At 39.7% G+C, this 20,899-nt stretch overlaps 1 protein-coding gene across 1 annotated transcript; it reads left to right on the top strand.

Moving 5' to 3' along the window:
* The first annotated feature begins 2,370 nt into the window (after positions 1-2,370).
* Positions 2,371-20,417, top strand: ppm1j (protein phosphatase, Mg2+/Mn2+ dependent, 1J). The gene is made up of 10 exons (XM_069534368.1): positions 2,371-3,998; positions 10,816-10,930; positions 12,556-12,885; positions 12,994-13,106; positions 13,332-13,416; positions 14,495-14,613; positions 15,022-15,085; positions 15,627-15,734; positions 17,374-17,525; positions 18,028-20,417. The coding sequence occupies exons 1-10, from the start codon at positions 3,727-3,729 to the stop codon at positions 18,173-18,175; spliced, it is 1,506 nt and encodes a 501-aa protein (XP_069390469.1). The 5' UTR covers positions 2,371-3,726; the 3' UTR covers positions 18,176-20,417.
* The last annotated feature ends 482 nt before the right edge of the window (positions 20,418-20,899 follow it).

The raw sequence follows: 20,899 nt of genomic DNA, 5'->3' as shown, positions 1-20,899 counted from the left end.
GGATAGTCACAAAATAGACATTGGTAAAAGTAATAAATAAGTAAACATGCAACATGCAAGGAAGTATACAATTGAAATTACAGTATATACACAGTGAAACTGAATATATACAGTGGAAAACATTGCACATTAGCTATTGAATTCCACAGATATGAGTGAGTATTAAATGGATAATAAACATCAAAGACAGAAAGTCTCCCATCTTTCCTTTCAACACTTTTTTTTTATTGACGTGTGAATCATTGATTCCACGAGAAGGAGTAGATGGCATGATGGCGCCTCCCTGTGGAGAGATGGCCGCACGGCATCTGGTCCAGTAGCCGACAGCTACAACAAACAACAAGCGGCTGATCTCAGACTTTTCTGTCCTCCGAACATCCGGTGAGTCCAACCGTCACTTTACTTCTTGTTCTTCTGACATTTGTTAGAGAAGAGGTTTCACTGGTGCAGGAGAAGCTCGTGTTTGTTGTCTGTGTTTGTTGTCTGTGTTTGTTGTCTGTGTTTGTATTGTTGTGTATCTGAAGGAGGGTTCACTCTGTTAAAGTCTGAGAAACAGAATGATTTGAACTGATCACATTGTTTGTTGTTTCTCCCTGAACGTGTTCTTGTCTTGTTTGTTGATCTCTGGACTCTTGATTGCATCATTCAGACCTTTTCTTTTCTCATTATTTGATGATGTTGTTCTGTGTGTTTACAGACAGAAATGTTTGTTAATTCAACACGAAAAGTTTCTTTGTGGTTGAAGTTGATTCAACGTTAAAGAAACTTTTCTACAGCGTCTTTACGTGTTGAAAAAGAGTAGCTGAATTAATAAGGGTCGAGTTTTTACATTGGAGTAACATGTAGTAAATATTGTGTGACTGGGCCGACAGCCTGCTGTCACTACTGAGGATTTTAAACTCAGTGAGGATTGAACAACTATTGTTGAAGAAGGGGATTTTACATAAAGCGTTATTTCACTGTGATGCATTCAACTTCTCTGGATTTAGACAATAAAGATACATTTTTATGAAATGAAGAAGTAAATCAGGAAGTCACTTTTGGAGGGAAACTGTGAAGGCCTCACCTCAAGGCCTCACCTGCAAAAAAAGAAGATCCCAGTTCCTTTGGAAAAAGGAGTTTGATCAGAATTTTCAAGTTCTTTCGCTGACTTCGCTCACATGTTCGACTTTAAGGTGAGTTTTAAATCCTTAATTTGAATTTTATTTTTGAATGGGAATAATTTGAGTTGTTTTGTTTACAAACACATCGAATTAAATTCAGTACAACCACTTGATATCAGGAGAGATGTTAATTAAAGGTGAACAAATGAAATTATGAGTAATTAATGTTCCACAAGTGTTGTTGAGATTTCACTGAACTCGTTTGATTTGCAATATTTTGGCTTTTCATATGTTTGATATTCTATGTCATTTTTTAAATTATATTGTAAGATGCTGTCGGTGGCTTTCAAAAACATTCATTACTTCATTCATCAGGCTGATGAAATGGTTGATGTAATGATTCAATATCTTTTTACTCGATGAAAAATATGACACCTTGTCTCCCTGTTCTCATTCTGCAGGAATGTGACTCCAGAGCTACACAATCCAGATCTGCTACTCGGCTCCCATTTATTATACATTATTATCATGGTAACTTTCTCTTATTGGTGCTGCTTGTTGTTGTTGTTGTTGTTGTTGTTGTTGTTGTTAGCACACTCCAAGCACCTCCTCCATTTAATTGCATTTTATTTTCATAGCACCGCAACAGCACATAAATTGTTTCAGTGAACTCTTGGTGACATTTGACAGGAAGAGATAACTGTTGTATTTAAGCACTATGTACTTTATCATTTGTCATTGCTGTAGTGCACCACGGACACCACCGACACACTGGCGTATGGCCTCACCCCAATTATTTTAATTTTGACTTTTAGTTGGAGATAGAAAAGATACGTTTTTACATCTTACTTTATATTTTACTTAAATGTTGATGCAAATACTAATACAAGCTTTGAATAAAAGTAGTGGTGGGGCTACTATATGAATTGTAGTGAGATGAGGGGATACATTCATCTTAGAATCATTTTACTCTTGTAGCTGGTTAACTGTTTTATATTCTGTTGGGTAATTAAAACTAAATGGTGTGTGTAAAATATAAATATGTAATGTAACTGGAGTAGAATTAAATAGCCGACCAAAGTACTTAAGTGAAGGTACGTGGGTAAATGAATCTAGTGATTTAATGTGATTCTGCTTCTAATTCCCCAGCTAAACAAGTTTGCAGCTGTTCTGCTACTGTGGGAGAATGAAGATGATGAAGAAGAAACTTTATATGCTGCCTTTTTCCAAAGGTCAGTAAGATCCACAGTAACAAAGATTAAAAGGGACAGTTGACATGTTTCGTTAGGACTGATGGGACAAGCAGGAAGTGAGAACAGGACAGTGGATGTTTTGTTCACCTGGTGACAGTGATTTGTTCCAATAATTCAATTCAAGCACAGTGAGCTGAAAGACTCTGAGCTCAAATTCAATCTGATCATGTAACACAGTCACAGGCTGCTCGTCTTCAATCACTGCATCAAGTTCTCCTGACTCAAAACTACAGTCTGTGTGTTCCAAGCAGTTATCAGTTCTTCATACATGGTTCAGCAGTGAGTTATAGATCAGTTTGACATATTATGTGAAAGTGACATGTGTACGTATACGTAGATATATATATGTATACATGTGTATCTTTCGTTCATTGGGAACACCCCTCCAGGGATCCTTTTGACCTCTGACCTTGTGGAAAAATTATGAATGATTATAATTTTGAAGACTTAATTGACTTTTTTTTTAATGTCAGATATTGTCTTCATTAATTTGACAAAATGTTTTTGTTTTTTGTTTTTTTGAAGGTGTATATTTTTGTGATATTTTTTGGAATGTATATGATGTTTTTGATTATATATATTGTTTTGATTGTACATGATGTGTTTTGGACTATATGTTATTTTTGAGTGTATATGATATCGTTGGATTGTAAATAATATGTTTCTAACTGTAAATAATGTATATATGTTTTTGACTGCATATGATATATTTTAAACTGTATATACTTTTGTGACTTTGTATGATGACATTTTTGACTATATATATGTCTTTGACTGTATATGATGGTATTTTTGACTGTACATGATATTTTTTGACTGTATATGATATATTGTTTAATGTTTATGATATATTTATTGACTGTACATCATATATTTGTTAAAGTACATGATATATGTTTTAAAGTACATGATATATTTGTTAATGTACATGATCTATTTATTGACTGTACATGACATATGTTTTAAAGTACATGATATATTTTTTAAAGTACATGATATATTTGTTAATGTACATGATATTTATTGACTGTACATGATCTATGTTTGAATGTACATGATCTATTTATTGACTGTACATGATATACTTGTTAAGTCCATGGTATTTGTCAGCCTCTGAGTGAAGCCCAGCCTTCTGGGCAGATGCAGCCTCCTGCTGGATCTCAGTCTGAGCGCAGCCGCTGATTGTTCGCATGAGGAAAAGCATCGAGCCTGAGTCTGTCACATGGGGCCGAGGAGGAAAAGAAACTCGCTTCCTGAAATGATCCTCGTCCCTGACTGGACTGTTTCTCATTTTTCTTTTTATTCTTCTGTCACGACCTCGCATCGCGGTTGATCTTCTTTCATTTTCATTTTACCGAGCGTCGCTGCCGATGATGATCAGCAAAGTTAAAAACGCCATGTCCAGTCTGGTGGGAGGGATGATGCCGCACGGACACCACCAGCACCAGCACCACAACCATCACCCGGGCGGCGGCGGCCAGAGCTGCGGGGCGGACAGCCTGCCGCCGCGCTTCCCCTACGGCCGGCCGGATTTCCTGGAGCTCACCCCGGAGCTCCTGCAGTACTCCACCGAGCACGCGTCACGGCCGGTGCTGACGCTGAAGAGGGGCAGCAGGCTTCCCTGGGGGACGGGATACGCAGAGTGAGTGGGCCAATGCATTCACCGACACACCAGATCATCCATAACACCACCGTTCACATGTTGTTACCAAGCTGCTGCTGATGTCAGGTCTGCTGCAGCCTCAGCAGCTGCTGCACCAGCCGTCATGGCCTTTTTCTCTATTGTAGCCTCCACCACACTGTTCCTCCCCTGAGCTGCTGAGGTGCATTTAAATCAGTGTCTGAGCTGTAATTACTGCAAACACTCCCTGTTATTACACTGATACATCTGTGCTCAAAGATCTGTGAACACAGGCTCCACCTCAGTGTCCTCCAGAGTAAAACTGGAGATGCAAAAGTGAAAACAGGAAATGTCTACCTGTCCTCTGCATAACAAGCCTCTGAGCTGCCTCACAGCTTCAGGTGTCTGTGTTCGTGCCTCACACTTTGCATAATCGTATCTTTTGTCTTTCATTAAAAGGATCTAACACCGGCCATTCACATTTCTGCAGCACTCAACTCCACTCCTCCTACACTTGGTTTTCACTGCAGGTGCCTTCGTAGTCCAATACACCTGCAGTGCTCCGACAGGTAGAAACAATGCAGCGCCCTTTCATTCACACTCTTGTACCAGGCTGTGCTGTTCAGGCGCTTCCCCTCTGAGGGGAAAACACTTTCCTCCCTCCTGCAGGAGTTATGAAGCAGTGAACAGCTTCAGTCCTTTACAGTAATACACCACCTCTGGCTGCCTTCCAACACCCTGTATGTAGGCAGAAAAACAGGCTGACTCATTACAGGGAGTCTCAAAGGGGGGGGGGGGGCAAGGGTGAGATCTGTGACGACAATGGTCCCAGATGAATGAATGAGAGAGGTCAGATGAGGATGGAAAAAAAAAAAAAAAGCAGGAGGTTACTGTGTGGGAATGTGCAGCCTTATCCTGTGGATTCTGCTGCGATTCAATTTGATGCAAGTCACCGAAACAATTAGAACAGCATTAGCGGTGCTGTTTACAACACAGTGTAATCGGCTGATCTGTTCATGCATCAGCTGTCGGCGCTCATTTAGTGAAGAGAGCAAATCCAGATACACACCACACACCCTCTGCCCGGAGAACACGAAAGTCCAAAATGAAAAGTGAACGCAGCAGTTAGCCACTCTTTTTTAAAGCTGTTAACCAACCCATGCAGGTATTTGGGCAGTGTCTTTGCTTTCAATTTGTTTTGTTGGACACTTTTGTGTAAGAACAACAAAGATATTCCTGGTAATGACTTTGCTTTTACTTCTCAAACTTGTTTGCTATCATTAAGCAAATAACATCAAATTACTATTCAGAGACTCCAACCTCTCTGGCTGCAGCCAACAGCTCCAACCACCATGGTACCACCGCGCTAATGCCCGGGTCAGGGGACTCTGGAGGGGAGAAGTCCTCCACGTCTAAAGAGCCCGGTGCCTTGTCTTCTGTGTCTTGTTTGGTTTTTTTGTGGCCTGATGAATCACTGACAGTGACACTGACATCCAGCCCCGCCGCCCTCGCCTCCTTAGGCCCCAGGTCCAGTTTTTAGCATTTTTCCAAGATCAAGTTGGGCTCAAACCTGGGGTTTAAATGTGCCACATTAGCTAGTCATGGCAAGTTTATTACGGAAAATGTTCAAATAACATATATATGCAGTGTTTGTTAGGGATTAATATAAGAATTATCCACTCACACAGCTGATCGTGAAAGTAGAGCCATTCAAAGATGAAAATTAACTGTGATGGGTTGAAACGGTTCAAAACATGACATAACCTAAAAATCTGCCTGATACAATAATCCCCACAGAGCAGAGTTAATCTATCAGCTGCATCTCAGTCTCTGGTGTGACGACGGCCACAGTGGAGGAGAACGGCCGCCCTGAAGGCCTCCATCCACACTTCTTCAGTTTGATGTTGATTAGTGTGTTTTTTATTCTTGTTAAAAACATTCACGGTCATAACTGCTTGGTTGTCTTGGTCTGACCTCACAGTGATGGAACACTTTTTATTCGACTCTACCCACAGAGTACATGTCGACTTGTATGACGTCTAATTTCCAAAGTATTTTGAATTGTGGACCAGTCAGCAGCTTTAGCACCACCCACGAGTATGATGTTCCTGATAATGGGTGTAGTTGATCCTGTTGTACAACAATGTGTCAGCATGTGAGTGCCCTTACAGTCAGGCAACTTCTGTCCAATGATCATTTAATACCATTTGATATGGAGGCAGGCTCCGCCCAGTGTGCACTAATTATGAAAATAGAGACGGAGGAAGCAAAGGTTAAAAGATTCCTCTTTTTATTCATGGATTTTTTTCACCAGTTTTTAGCCAAAATAAGTATTTTAATAAATATGTATAACTATTATTGCTGTGTATATATATATATATATATATATACAATCTACAACTTCATACATAATAATTGGTGTGATAACGATAATGTGCGGTTTTTTATAATACAGGATGGAGAGGCGTTCAAAACATGAATCACTTTTTAGGAAAATTATTCAATGCTGGAAAAATATAGGTACATTTTATGTTTACATTACATCTAGAAAAAGAACGACTTGCTCTCGGCTATACTCAGGCTCCCGCTACAGGTGGGACATCTCAAAATATAAGATGTGGTCTGAGGCTCCACATGGACACATGTGCTACTGCTGACAATCTGGCGGAGAAGAGGCCAAAGAACCAGACCCGGCCTCTGATTGTTAACTCGACATCTTCAGTGACACAAACACAATGTCAAGCAGAACAGCACAAAACAAAGTAAACAAATCAAAAGTCAAAAAGTTTGTGTACCAACAAAAATTATATAAAAGTTGCTGTTTTTTCAGTTATAAAAACCACCTGGTGTTGCTTTAAATCAAATTAGAGATTTGGAACCATTTCTTTCATGTTACAGTACAGGTGGGATCTTGTTACTGGATAGGATGAACGTGATATAAGTTAAGAAACAAGCATTTTTAAGAGATGTAGACAAACAGTGGATGCAATGTTATATCTTGAAAGTCCCCCTTATAGGTTGTTCAGTCAGTGTTTGTCAGGAAGTAAACATAATGAACTAACTGGATTTTACTTTCTTCAAACTCATAATTCACATGCTCTCATTGACACTGATCTGTGTCCAGATCCCGAACGAATGCCGAGGCACAGTTTACAAGTTGCAGCAGGGTTTGATTACAATACCTGACTCGTGTTCTAAACAACAGTTAAAGTTTCTGTCAGGTCTCACCAATCCGTTTCCATTTCAGCATTAAAGCACATACCTTGCACCATGACAAGCTACTTCCTCTCCCTGAAAAGGAATCTGGAATATGACAAAACAAATTCCTCGCACCGCAGCAGATGAAGACTTTGTGTAGCAGCCCTGCAGTGTTTGTCCCTCTGCCAGCTTCCAAACTAAGGCGGTTACATTCAGCAGCAACCGGAGGTTTTATCTTTTTCACATTTACTTTGTCGCACACCTCTCGAACAGTCGAGCGTTACACTGTGAAATGTGTGTGTATCGTGAGCCGAGGGATGAGTACACACACATAACTGACCAGGCTAATGAAATAGGTACACACTTTTTGTTTGTAACACCAAATTCCTGACTTATGTGTCAGAAAAAATGCTGCATATAAAAGCAGTGTGTGAATTGGTGAATGTGACTTGGTCTATAAAGCGCTTTGAGTGATCTAGAGAAACACTGTATAAGTTATTCTGTACGTCTATAGTCACAGTAAAACACTATATAAATAAAGTCTATTTACCATTTAATTCTGCCAAAGGTATCACAAACACAGAACGGTTACATTCATATTTCAAAAAATTCAAATGAATAATACAAAATTATTTAAAAAATCCAAATCTAGAAGCGTTATTTCAGAGCTGTTTCATTTTATCACCGTAGATCTGTTCTTGACTGAACTCACTGTAACAGGAGGATATGTGAGACGTGAAGTGCATTGCATGAATCTGTACATAAACTACAGCGACAATTATTTTTTAGAGAATTGGTCGTTTTTCCCGGATCAAACTTGCAGCGACAGAGTTTTTCATCAGATTTCATGACGTTGCAGCTCGAGCTTCTGCAATAACAGAATACACTGGAACCCTCAACTTCTGCTTTTGAACTTCCTTCGTATATAACTTACAGTGACAGGGTTTGAAATAGAGAAACACTTTTGCACCAAAAATGACAAACATGGTTTTCGGTCACAAGTGACAGAAACTTATGACCGAAACGCAGAAATGTGAGAGAGTAAAGTCACGTTGTAGGAAAACTCGAGTGGGTGCTTCAGAATCGCATCGTGTTTAATTATAGCTCATTGAGCACATGTGATTACAGACTGGCTGCTGATTATTCACTGTGGCAGAGGTGAAACTTACACTGCAGATATGTCAGAAGGAATCTCATCAACATCTCCACAACCAGAGGGAAAGTATTAGATCAGAAAATTAAACTGACGACGAAGAACAAAAACAGAAGAAAACAAATAAGAAAAGTTCATACTATAAAAAATAATAATATATACATCTGTATGTGCACCGTTTGAAAATAAAAAACACGACAGCGATGCACTGGATGTTAAAAGTTTAGGGATTTGTAATGAAGTGAATCTCAGTTAAATATGTTCTTTGGAATAGTTTTAGTTTAAGAGTTTTCACCTGGAAGCACAATTAATTCATTTATTATAATAGTAAAATATGCAATGTTATTGTTATAATGTTATTATATGTATTATTTCTTTAGGATTTCTTTATTATCTTTATTTATTTTTAACTGAAGGTATTTTTCTTAGCTAGAATTCTGAATTCCTCTCTGTCATTAGTCGTAATGCAGAGAGCGCAGTGCAGGACACTGTGGTGCCTGTCCACTGCTTTCAGCTGATTAGAAACTGAAAGGGCTTTTTATAATCCAGAGTTTGGCAGCGATCGCATTTTACGGCTCATATTTGTGATATCAAAGCCGCCAGCTTCAATTTTCTGTAATGATTGTAATCAGGTGAACTATTTGGAGGGGGAGAGGTCAAAGGTCTTGTTTTGATGAGATTTCTACGTTGTTTTTCTCTCATTTGTTTTGTTTGACTGTACAGTTTGTCCTGTGCTCCGTGCACTGACAATCTCCTTCTCATTCTCTTTCCTTTTCCCTTCACGATGTTCCCAGATGATAAATTACTAATCTCTTCCCTGCAGAAGTTTTGAAAAGAATCTTAATGGCAGCGCTTGAATTACTCAGAATGTGAAGTAGATATTATGCTGTACTTTTCAGCTAATGGGGCATTTACTTATAATTGAACTGAAGATGTTATGTAATGCATCAGCATGAGGTCCAATCTGCAGCCGGTTTAAGTCTGTCTCATGTGTCCCCGAGCTTACAGGACTCGACCACTGGATGTTTGTATGTTCACAAAATGTTAATTCTCTCTGACACTGAAAAAAAAAAAAAAGTGCAAACTATGCTGTTTTTCTTCCGACTGGTCCAGGCAGACATTACTTTCCATTAACTTCAGAACAGCACAAAAATCAATCAGCAGGTTCTTGAAACTTGCTTGAATTGCGTGTTCAAACACAGTGTGTTACTGCTGTGGATCACAATGCAGTTAAAGCTGCTCTCATTGGTATTTTTTATATTATCTGTCAATAAAAATGACTCCGTCTTCTATGAAAGTCAAAGTGAGATGGGTTAGCACATTTTATACGACAAGCTTTAAACTGCTTAAAGTGCAAGTTAGAATGCAAATACGCACGACAAATGACAAAACATATGAAAATGCTTTAAATTAGAGGATTTTACATTTGTAGAAACATGAAAGAAATTAAATAAAATGGAATAAAGAGAAATAAGACGAAAATAAAAATAAAGAAGACAAAGGAACATAATGATTAAAATGGGGAATTATAAAATCGGGTTGATTTTAGTGACAAACCCATCGAGAACAGTCGCCTTAAATTCAATCTAGCCACACAGTTACACACACTTCAGGTATCAGTCCTCCAAATATACCTGATTTTCATTCAATATCAATATGTAATCTGGGAAGTTTGTGAAATATCCCCAAAATATGCCCCATTTCACAATGTTAAAGAAAGTGATTAAAACAAACCCTGGCTCTGCCCCCTGATCCTGCACAACAAAATCTAATGGCTTCTTCCCTGAAACATCCGTCCACAAAGTTTCAAGGAAATCTGTCCAGTAGTTTTTGTGTGAACTGGTGTGTACTGAGTTCTTTGATTGTCAACAGGATTATACATAAAACTACACAACAGATTTTCATGAAACTTGGAGGAAGGATAGAAGATGGACCAAGAAAGAATCCATTTAAATACAGATTTCTCTTCTTCAAAAGTGATAATATGTTGATCTAGATGAGAAGACTCAGGTGTATTTAGGAGATTGATACCTATGAGTGTTTTAAACTTGGTGCAGCTTGATTGGATTTAAGGAAGTTCTTGGGCCTTAGCGGAGGCATGTGCTCTGAGTGACATTCTTTTTATTTACAGTTTTATTATTATACATTTACAAACCTCTGAAGCACATTCTCTCATATCCTCATCACTCCTTGCACCTCTGCTCTTCCAGTGGAGTCCACCGCAGCACTGCAGTATGAAACTGCATTACTCTGAAAGCATCATCCTCCACAGGCATCAGCTCATAATAAAAAACACTTAATTCAGCCTCCAAGTTCCCTCTGGGACACGACTGCATCCTGCCTCCATTCTTTTGCTTCTCTGTTCTCCTCTCTTATTTTCCTGTCTGCTGTAAATCATGTTTTCTTGTGGTTGGAGGACTGCGAACAAACACTATCAGTAATCTGACTCCCGGCTCACCTCTCCTCCTCGCCTCTTGTCTCCATCAGAGTGATCAACGCGGGGAAGAGCATGCTGAACGAGGACCAGGCGTCGTGCGAGAAGCTGTTCGTGAGGAAGCCGAGCGGCAAAAACAAGAACTCCACTCTGCTGGAGGATAACGGGGTGAGCGAGGGGCCCACCTTCAAACACCAACACCGACATCGAGGGAATGAGGAATGAAATGTCTGGTCGGAGGCTGACGGCTCGGATAAATATTCAGTGATGATATTTTTGAAGCTAACAGTGTTCACTAAGGCCTTAGGGTGCCTGAGGAGAACAGTGTATTTTAGATTGTGCAGTGCGGACTTAGCAGCGGTGTATTTCAACCTCCTCACACTATTTTTAGGTGCATTGTTATCTGATATCAAACAGTGGGGTTTTCATATCCCATCTGGTTTTAATGGATTCAACTTGTAATTCCCTCCAATCCCTGTGGGACATATCATTTTACACTGTTAATACTATCATCCAAACATCTCTGGTATATTTCCACAAACATCAGAAACAAATATCTGAAAACTGTGTCTTCACCCACAGTTTTGAAGTAAAGGTGACCTCTTCTTTCCAAAGAATAGACATATGACTTTAATTTAACTACTTGTTTTCTGTGTACACTTTAAATTGTCACATTAGGCTCAGTGTTACTTTTATAATCGGGTTTCGTACAATAAGTGCATTTCTGGGTGGCTGCAATAAGTAAGGTCAACAGTGGCGCAGGTGACCGCTTGTATAAAAGGGGTTGCTCGTGGCAACAAAAGCCACAGAGAATCGTCACTTCACTATAAATTTCCTCTTCCTCTTAACAGAGCGTTTTTTAAATTATTGTTTTGGTTTTTTAAGGACCACAACTTTTACTGTTAGCAGCATAAACTCAGCATCTGGAAACCCACTGAGCTCTACCTGCTCTGCAACATCTTAACTCCCTAAATGGTCAATACTGCAGATTTGCCTCATTTGTAAATGTTGCGTACGCATCTTTCAGGCCCCGTTTTGTGTGTACACCAGTTTTGGCCTTTGTGCACACGTACACTTTCAGTTTCACTGTTTTATAAATGAGGCCCCTGACCTGGTCGACCTGTTTCCCCTCTTTTCCCTGAACCTTATGACTGGGTCCATCATGCACAGGCCAAAACTGTAGTTTTCTTCTTAAACATATTTGTTGATCCGGTCGATAAATATCTGTTTTAGAGCGACCGCCCCTGCACACACGCTCACACATCCCAGCCTCCACTTTGTGTAAATGAATTGCATCATCCCTTATTGCACCCATCCCCCATTCCTGGCATGGGAGGGGTAAGCAGATGTCTTGTGCATGTTCATCAGTTGCTCCCACTCAGCCTGTAAACATGTCTGCAAACACAGAGGTGCTGCGTCTCCGTGTCCCCCTGCAGCGTAGACATTTTTCTGTCTTTTCATCACATGTGCAGATTTGTTGGTGGGGACAGATAAGTTGTGTGTTGTTACTCAAACACTGCTGTTCTAAGGTGTTTGGTAATTTCTTTAAAAGAAAATATTTTTAATATCTGGCCACAATTCTCATAATATTATAATCTAGATTTCCAGTGAGGAAACATATTGAATAGCATTTAAAAAGCCACCAGCTGTAAACCCTCACAAATCTGTGCCTTCTGCTCACAGATATAATCTCATGGGAGCTTTTTAAACCACACCCTTCACTGAAGGATTATTATTATTCAACTATTATATATTATTACAAACCTTTATTTCATGTCCGTATAACTTTGTAGGATGGCACAGGAATTCCTCTCCACTTCTGGGGTGTGTTTGATGGACATGCGGGTTCCGGGGCCGCCATCATGGCCTCCAAACTTCTTCACCGCCTCATCCGAGATCGCCTGGGAGAAATCTGCCACCTGCTGGAGAATCCCACCAGCGCACCTCCCATCTGCCTGGCCAAGAACGGAAGCCCGTACCAGGCGGACACGAAGAAAGGCGCTGCGCAGGAACCAGAGGACCCTGATGCCATCAGCGACTCGGCGGTGCGATTCCACATGGAGAAGGTCGTTAGTTTGGAGAGTCTGGTGATGGGAGTCATAGAGACGGCCTTCAAACAGATGGTGAGTAGATGATTACCAACAAAGCACGTTAGGAGTTTTGCTCTTTTGTATCTTCAAACATCTGTAAGTGATTTTGTGGTCTCTCACTTTTTCTTGCTTTAATTTCAGGATGACCTGATCGAGAAGGAAAAAGCATCGTATGCCATCTCTGGTGGGTGTTGTGCCTTAGCTGCCCTTCATTTAATGGGGAAACTCTATGTGGCTAACGCAGGAGACAGCAGGTGAGTAAAACTGTAAAATAGATATATTAAGATGTATGTAATTCAGTCTCACAGCTCTCTACCACATGAAACTTGAAATCCTCTCCAATAAGCTTCTCTTATGCCCCCTGGGGGTTCGCTTTGCACACTGCAGCATCATTCTATCCTCTTCAGCCAACACCAGCCTGCTCATGTGAAGTGTTGTTTGCATTTAGAACTGTGTCAACTCCCTCTTTCTCTCTGCAGGGCCATAATCATACGAAACAATGAAGTTATTCCCATGACCAACGAGTTCACACCTGAGTCAGAGAGGCAGCGGCTGCAGTATCTGGTATTCTCTAACTTTTACGTTACAAATATCAATTTATTTAATTAATTGTATTAAAATCATGATCTCGTTTCAAACCTAAACGTGCTCTCTATTTTTGATTGATGACGATTCTGATGCTTGTTAATCAGGGACATCAGCTGCATCGAAACAAGCGCTCTACTTTCTCCCAATGAATTTAAAGCGTCCCATAATGCTGCATTGTCTTTGCTTTCTCCCTCAACCACTGACCCCACAGAAAACCAGCAGAGAAGTTTGTGTTAAGGACAAATACATTTAAAAAAGTAGAATGTCATTTAGAGGGTGTATAACTCCACCAAGGCCCAACTGTCCCCTTATGAAACCACATTCAAAGTCACTCAATCCAGAAGTTAATTTGGATCTGCCCCTCATACCACACACTCAGAAATATGAATTCCCTAAACATACCTGATTCATTTTACTTTAAGATCCATGAATTATTCTCTGAGAAATCTGTGAAAATCTCACAAAGCGTCTGATCTCGCAATGTTAAAGTAATTCCTGGATCAGAAATAACATTTAACAAGTTCTTCACTGATCGTACAGCATCCTTCCCGATCCTACCCAGTAGTTTTCATGTAATCCTGCTAAATAACGGACAAACAAAAAACTAACAGTAGAGAATCGTGATCTCAATACGAAAGCAAGAAAACCTTGATTCTCTTTCTTTCCAGATTCGTGCTGCCATAATTTTAATCTGTTGAAGGAGTGAGTGCACATCAGGCTGTAAAAGGAGAGGATGACTATAAACAGTAACAATAACAGTAAAGTTGAGGATGATGAGTAAGAAACCTATCCCAGTGAACCTGACGTCCTTTAGCAGCTATTGTTCTGCAGTTGAGTCACAGAGTGGGTGGATGGTGTTTGCTGCTACAACAGGGAGATGATATGTGGCTTCAGTCTCCAGCTCACAGCTCTGCAGTCCGTCTGCAACACATGCAACCTCAGAGAGTTTCACATTTGAAAAACTGCTGAGACGTGACAGGTGTGAAGGCCTGAGCGAAGCTTTTTGTTCTGTAGTTTGATGCATCCTGCCTCATTTATGTGTGTGTCCCTGCAGGGCTTCCTGAGGCCGGAGCTTCTGGGTAATGAGTTCACTCACATTGAGTTCCCTCGCAGGATCCAGCACAGTGAGCTGGGAAAGAAAATGCTCTACAGAGACCACACCATGACCGGCTGGTAAACACAGACATCATTCACAATAAAAGTTTTCACAGTTTTCATGAACAATTTGTTCTGTACAGTAAATGTTCAGAGCAGTTTGGCTGTCGGCTGATGGGTACAAGTACAAATATATAGTTTGGAAAACATTGTATAAGAATATAAAAACAATTATGCCTTTTACTAGATTTTAAATGTATTAATGTTTAGTGTTCAAATCCCCAAGTAATCAGTTTTATTGTATATTTTTAAAAAAGAGCAGATGAGCAATGAGCAGATATTCTATATATGCTTTTTAGAAAATGACTTCCTGAATGATTTCCTGTTATTTGTCTAATTTATTAATGGATTCATTGTGTTTGCTTTATTCCAAACAGTCGTGTTTCAGTAACTTTCATCTGAGATCTGTTTGTTGTTTTGTCCTAGGGCTTACAAGTCAATCGTTGAAGATGATCTGAAATTCCCCCTGATATATGGGGAGGGAAAAAAGGTAATAATCATTAAAAGAAGGTTTTAACATCAAGTTTTAATTCAGAAAGGTAAAAATACTGTGCATGTATGAATCATTTCCTAAATTGAAGTTAATACTTTCATATAAATTAAACAATTTGATTATCAGCAAAAGAAACATGATATCTGCAAATATAATTGGTCATTTGCTTCCATTGTTGAAACCCTTGACGGTTTGAAAAGAACATACTGGTGCTCTGTTTCCGTCGTAAATTCTTCCTTTTCTGGTTTTTCTCTGTGGGTAGAAAATGAGACCTGAGGACTCTTCTATTTTCATTATTTTCAGAGGGAACAAGGTTTTCTCTTAATAATCCCCCACAAGTGGATTTTCCTGGAAGTAAAAAGATCCCAGAACAATAACCTGTTGTGTTTATGTGTGTGTGTGTGTGTGCATGCATGTGTGTGTTATCTGTTTCTTGTATTGTTTGATTTTTTTAACTGTACATTTCTGAGGCCCTTTGGGACTTTGCTCTGTGAAAGAGGCTGCATGAAGTAAACTTTACTTACTTACTTCTCCGCAGGCTCGTGTCATGGCGACAATCGGCGTGACTCGCGGGCTGGGAGACCATGAACTGAAGGTGTACAACTCCAACATCTACATCAAGCCCTTCCTCTCATGTGTTCCTGAGGTGAGTGTGAGGAGAAGCAGATCTGGGTGGCAGCGCTGTGTGAGGAGTCACAGGAGATTTGTTTCTTCAGCCTCCTCAGAGTCTGTAGGATATGTTCAAATAGCTGCCGTGCTCCAGGCCTCACTTTGTTTCCTGTTGCTCAAAATGAAACTCTGTGCACTGCTCAAAGCTCTGTCTCACAGACTTAGATATGATGCAAAGAAAAGAATTCATCCACTCCAGTGTAATTTCAAATTCAAAGAAACGCGTGAGTACACCTGTGGAAAAAGTCAGTTTGCCTGTGATCACTGCGACCAAAGTCATTTCAACAAGGCAAAATTCTAAATTCAATTTACTTGTGAACAGCACTTCTCTCTCTCTCTCCTCTCTCTCCTCTCTGTAATGTAAAGTGTTGCTTAATCAAGTAAGATATCAATATGTGAGAAAAGTTCTGAAACAGTGGTCGACGCACAATTTACTTCTTCCACAGCCTGACGTTAAAAAGGCAGATTGGTAAACACAAGGTTCTGACACGAGGATTATCTGTGGAAACTGGTGTTTCAGTGACTGATCGGTGCAAAGGTCACTGCTGGAAGGCTGTGGATGGCGGCCAAGAATAAAACAAGATTCAACTTTGCCAAAAAAAACATGAGAAGAAGCCTGATGAATATTGGCAGCACATTCTTTGGCATTCGTCTTGGGCTTTAAATAAAAGCAGTTAAACTCTGATTTGTAAACACATCACACTTTAGTGATACGGCCAAGTGTGTGCTCAGATACTGTAGCTGTGATTCCCTTTATTCTCTGACATGTTAAGAAATGTCATCTGTGTATTTAGTTTAGAGATAAAGAGTAAGGACTTTTGGCAGGGGCAGACCCAGGAGTGGGACCAGGGGGGCACTGGCCCCAGCTGAAATCTGATTGGCCCCTAAAGTGCCCCTTTCCTGTCAATAGTCTTTCTTTTTTGATTCATTCACTTACTAACAGTACTAACAATACACATGACAAGTGGGTTTTTTTTCTACGCTTTTTTCACTTGAACTAGTAACAATTTTAAAATAAATAAATACATTCAATGATGTGTGGCTTTGCTCAACAAGGAATTACTTAAATATTCTTATTATATTATTCTACTTAATCAGGAAATGTGCATGGATGTTGGTCATAGAATTGGCCCCTCTGTGTAAACTGTGGCCCCTTTAAGGCCCCTGATTCAGAAAAATACTAGATCTGCCACTGGTTTCAGGACAAAGCACAGCATTGTTGTTGAAGATGTTGTCATCTGAACCCTTTTGAGAAAAAGGTCAGGAGTGCACAGTATCCTGACACAGTTCTTTGAGTTGAAAACACTGTCTACCTCTTGTTTTGTTTTGCATATCCCTGTCAAGCTCAGCATTACAGGGACATTATCAGGCTTTTATTTCGTGAACTCTTCCTGAACCATATGAAACCAGTTGTAAGTCGCTTGAAATAAGTGGCCCAGCTTATGTGAGTAAACATGAGCAGCTTTACTATTGCAAACAGAGGTTAGGTCTCCTGCATGCCAGCAATCTTTCAGCACTAATTACACACACAATTAGAAAATGCCTTCTCTAAATGCGAAGTCCTTTTTAAAAAATCATAGCGGCGTGATGAAGAAAATATGTTTTTTCTGTCTTAGGTGAAAGTTTATAACATGGACGAAAACAAACACGGCCCGGACGACGTCTTGGTCATGGGCACAGATGGATTGTGGGACGTAACCACGGACAGGGAAGCGGCAGATGCTGTTTCATCCTACTTATCAGGCTGTGACCCCTCTGATCCCATGAGGTATGCAGTCTGCCAAATAATCCTTTACATTATAGGCTTTGCTTCTTGCTACATGTCATGTGCAGGGTGAACAGGGAAATGACATGAAAACTGCAGTTTCTTAAATGTACTGTAGTGTCAGTGGTGTACTTTTGTACTCAGTTTGTCCACTAGATGGTGGAAAACATAGATCTATGGGAGAATTCTATAGATCCCTCCATCTGGATAGTGGAGTGTCGTCCGCCTTAATGTACATATTATACTGTTCACATAGATTATACATGAGGAAACATGTAATCAACTTATACAATTTTAAAAAAGCAGCAACTAATTGTGGCCTCTTGATGTTTATGTTATTATTCTACCAACGGAATATTTTTTATTATGAACATATGTCAGATGTGTTGTCTTTAATATAGTCCCTTGATTAAATATGAATCTGTGTTTTGTATGTGTGTTTGTTGCTTGTCTTAAATCACAGTGTGCCTCACTGGTGTAATGAGTGTGTTGGTGTGTTCCACAGGTACACACTGGCGGCCCAGGACCTGCTGATGAGGTCTCGAGGAGTGCTGAAAGAGCGCGGCTGGAGGCTCCCCAATGAAAGACTGGGCTCAGGTGATGACATAACCGTGTTTGTCATCCCGCTGGCAGGGAGTGAGTCAGAGACATGACGTGATGTCGCAGCGGACGCTAAGACAGCACTGATTCGTCAGGGTCGTACAAACCGTCCCTCCATGTTCCCTTAACCCCCGGACCGATAGGGCGGCGGGAGATAAAAACACCTTCGCTGTGCTGACCCATTTCGTCATATGACATGTTTCATTGAACCGCTGACCCTGTGTCAACCCACATATGACTCATAAAACAAAACTGAACCCTTATTGTAGCGAAGAATCTGGTCTGAGCAGCATCGACCTCTAGATCAGACCCCGTCCCGTCCTTTATGTCAACTCAAACCCAGGATCCCCTCTCCTTCGATCACCGTCATGTAACACAAGATTTTCAGCGACGTTATAAAGAGAAGTCACAATCCGCCTCCTTGACCTGCTGTTTGTAACAGTTGCCAGTGAGAATTAAAAACCCCTTGTAGTATTTTTGTTTCCTGCTTATGTTCAAGGCCGGACTGCTTTTCAAACCTTTGAACAGATTCTTCATTTTCAGCTCATGGCCTAAATATGACTTTTATCTAAAAAAAATCTAATTTTCAATCATACTTGGAATGCGGGATGGAATGTGAGGAAACCAAAGAGATGCCGCTATGGCATGAGGATGGAAATCTGTACAATTACAAAGAAAAAGGATAAACAACAAAACAAAAAAAAAATAGATTTATTATGTCTGTACATAAAGAAGCATGGAGGTCGTTAAAAAACAGAGGAATGGACCTTTACAGCACAGCACAAGAACAGAATCAATCTGTCGCTCTCCTCTGCGTCAGTATTGATCAATGAATGATAACACCTGAGGCACTTGAAGAATTGTTGTACATGTTCTGTGGTAGCCTGTTGATTTGTGATTTCTTTCTACTGAATGTGCTCATAGATGATTCGTTTTATTTTTGAACAGAGGGTGTCACTTTAATATAGATTTAAAAATATAAAACATTTGGATATTTTCTTTCATTTTACTATGTTTTTCTTTGTTTAACCCATAAACTGTATTTAAAGATGGACGATGCTTCTCCTGTTGAAGCTAAAATATTCTGTATACACATGCAGCCATCTTGAGATCTTGATGTAATTTGGAGCCCGGTTCTGCGCAGTTGTGATCGTGGAGAGATCTTATACTGATACACATGCTCACAGTGACGTTATAGCATCAAATAAACATACATTTTCTTGAATGTAGCTCAGTGTGATAAGAACTACATAAAATGACAGAAATGATTTTGGGAAGAGTGTATTAAGTTTATCACCTATACTGCAGCCAGCCAACAGGAGGCGATCAAAATGATTTGGTTTTACTCTTGGCGTTTTACTCTTGGGGATCTGTCATGTCCATCTTTATGTAAAGTGCATGATTTAAGAATTTAAATTGAGGGAGAACATGTATCCGGGTTGTGTACTACACCAGGTAGTCCAGAATGAATGGGAGCTAATGGAGCTCTGATCCCAAAACGAAGCATTTCCATTTCTCTGTTTTTGACATTAGGAGCAAAAACGGTAGATATTGTTCAATAAGTTTTACCAGATCCTGTTGTATATAGTTATTAATCATGACCAGTTAGCATCTGCTACATTAGCCTAATTTAGATTTGCCTGTTCCCCCTGGTCCTCCCCAAATGTAGAGAGGAAATGGCGTCCTTTAGACATCAGTCGTAAATCCATCACTGACCAATTAGCATGCGTTAGCAGAATTCAAGCTCGATATCGGCAAAATCGCTCTCACTGTTAGCAAAACAAAGCGACAAGACTATATTTGGTTTAGCTCCATTCATTGAGAACTACCTCGCTGTTGCCCTCTAGTGGAATTGCAGCCAATATTGGTACAACGGCATGAACAGAAAGTTGTCATGCTGTCCTTAAATCTGCTCTGGTTTAACTCTGAGGATAAATGTGTTGATGTAGTAAGATATGATAAACTTCACACTAAAGCCTTATTAAGAAAAGAGAGGGACTTTTTTTCTGCACTAATTTGATCTTATATATACGTAGCTAAGAATGTTAAATGCCCTTTCATGTACTGGATACCTCTTTTGTACCATTTTTGTTGCATCATGCTGTTATTTAGATTATCCATATATTTTTAAAAGTCAACTTTGGTTGGAAGCAGTATCAGCATTTTTATTTTTTACGTTTCTATCCATACTTGTTTGTTGTTTAGAAAGGTGGCACATCCTAGAATGGAGCTACCAAAATGTGAGGTAGAAGGAGAATATGGACCAGTTTAGAAATAAATCAGATTTTTCCCAAATGCCTTGAATGTTTTTATTTACACTCACATGTCATTGACTCTCAGACCAATGTAAATCAAAAGGAAACAAATCTATGAGCCGGAATAGTTCCGTTTCTGGAGAGAACAGTATTTAAATATAATTATAAGTATATACATATAAGCATCAATGATACATAGTCTTCTTTATGTGGCACAAAGTCTTAATTTTGATTGGTGTATGGTTTAACTCTCTCAATACGAAATAGTTTTTCTTCTCTGACCATATTAAATGTGTATTGAGGTATTGAACTTGTATTCTGGTAGTTTGCTTCAAGCTGGGCTGTGATTTTTGCTTATAACTTCTGGAAACACAGGGAACAGTGATCTGCAGGAACCATTCAGTTCCATGAAAAAAGTTCCTGGGACTAAACATTTAACTTTTAGTTGAAACACAGATATTATTACACCAAATTTAAAGTGTTTATAAGTGTTTACATTCATCATCATCTTCCATTGTGATG

This window comes from Paralichthys olivaceus, chromosome 2 (genome assembly GCF_024713975.1).
Source record: "Paralichthys olivaceus isolate ysfri-2021 chromosome 2, ASM2471397v2, whole genome shotgun sequence".
NCBI lineage: Eukaryota > Metazoa > Chordata > Actinopteri > Pleuronectiformes > Paralichthyidae > Paralichthys > Paralichthys olivaceus.
Note: the sequence above shows the minus strand (reverse complement) of the source record. Positions and strands in the feature narration are given on the sequence as shown.

Excerpts from the sequence above, each read along its gene's own strand:
- ppm1j (XM_069534368.1), top strand. The coding sequence starts at position 3,727 with ATGATGATCAGCAAAGTTAAAAACGCCATGTCCAGTCTGGTGGGAGGG. Across the intron at positions 3,999-10,815 it reads TGGGGGACGGGATACGCAGA|AGTGATCAACGCGGGGAAGA; the intron begins GTGAGTGGGCCA and ends TGTCTCCATCAG. Across the intron at positions 13,417-14,494 it reads GGCAGCGGCTGCAGTATCTG|GGCTTCCTGAGGCCGGAGCT; the intron begins GTATTCTCTAAC and ends GTGTCCCTGCAG.